We start from the raw sequence: 1,227 nt of genomic DNA, 5'->3' as shown, positions 1-1,227 counted from the left end.
AGTCTGCTCTGCTCCCCTCCAGTGACAGGTCACTCAGTACCTTTTGGGTTGATGGAAAGTGCTCGCTGTGAAGAAGTCCTTACCTCTGTAATAGGCGGAGGAGGCTGCAGCTCGGCGAGAGGCAATGCCGGGAGGGAGAAGGCCAACTCCGCGGACCTGGAACACACAAAAACTGTATCAGCTCCACAAGCCCCCCAAGGCCAAAGGATCCAAGCCCGGTCCCTGACGACCCCGACATCTCACCACTTGCTACTGTGCAGTAGGCCCCGCTCCCGGGTAAGGCCGGCGATAAGTAGCAGTTGCTTTTTAATTTCCCGCAAATTTGAGAAATCGCCGCTCGCTGTCAAGACAGGTACAACCGGAGTTGTCAGAGCCACAGGGACTACAGAGGGACTCGCAGCCATTTTTGCATCTCGGCCACTTCAGCCAATCACCAGCGATAATACTAGCTGTGCGTCTGCACCAAAAACGTCTGCCTGCTATTGGTGGGCTTCTCTCCAGAAAAACCAATCAAATATCTTACTTCTCGTAACGTCACTAAAAGGTCGGGAAAGATGAGACAATTACTTTCCCGGTTGGCCAAGAGCTACTGGGGCGGGAAAGTTAGAAGCGGGAAAGGGAGGGAAAAAAATGGCGGGACAGAGAGAAATAGGTAACTGAGAAAGGTGGACTGGGAAGCTGGAGGTGGAAGTAGAGGCTAGAGGGAGTGCAGAAGGGGAAGAGCTTGCACCTTAGGGGTCATGTGATTCGACGAAAGATAGTGTGTGGGCAGGTCCTGTGCCACTGGATAACCAAGTGATGCATGTGTCTCGCAAGGATTCCCTGTATCCTATGGATTTTCCTATTTATTAATATTAAGATGTTTGGCCACAGGTGGAGAATCCTTCTCCTTTATCCACCCTTTTTACCCCAGAGCGAGAAAGATAGCTAACATTTATTGAAGGTTTATCCTGTGACAAGTTCTGTACTTTTACAAGTATAATCTAGTTTAACCCTTAAAACAGCTATATTATATTTGTATCATCTAAATTTTACAGATTAAAAGAATTGAAGCTCAGAGAGATTCTATCACTCTTCAAAAGAGAGAGTGTAGATTATAACACAGCTCTAACTCCAAAGCCCAGCATTCTTAAACATTACATGACCATTTTTAACCTTTTTTGATTTTAACCCTTTTGTAGAAATATTGTTGTAGCTGCCAGCCCCCATAGACACATGGACCACCAG

At 47.0% G+C, this 1,227-nt stretch overlaps 1 protein-coding gene across 1 annotated transcript in view; it reads right to left on the bottom strand.

Moving 5' to 3' along the window:
• Positions 1 to 446, bottom strand: part of CDC23 (cell division cycle 23) — a 12,205-nt gene extending 11,759 nt beyond the window's left edge. The window contains exons 1-2 of the mRNA XM_006923076.3: positions 244 to 446; positions 84 to 156 (exon numbers count right to left, since the gene is read on the bottom strand). Of these exons, the coding sequence (XP_006923138.1) occupies positions 84 to 156; positions 244 to 404 (234 nt within the window). The 5' untranslated portion in view covers positions 405 to 446. The remainder of the gene's footprint in view (positions 1 to 83; positions 157 to 243) is intronic.
• Positions 447 to 1,227: the final 781 nt, after the last annotated feature.

The sequence above is a fragment of the Pteropus alecto genome, unplaced genomic scaffold (assembly GCF_000325575.1).
Source record: "Pteropus alecto unplaced genomic scaffold, ASM32557v1 scaffold78, whole genome shotgun sequence".
In the NCBI taxonomy this organism is placed as follows: Eukaryota; Metazoa; Chordata; class Mammalia; order Chiroptera; family Pteropodidae; genus Pteropus; species Pteropus alecto.
Note: the sequence above shows the minus strand (reverse complement) of the source record. Positions and strands in the feature narration are given on the sequence as shown.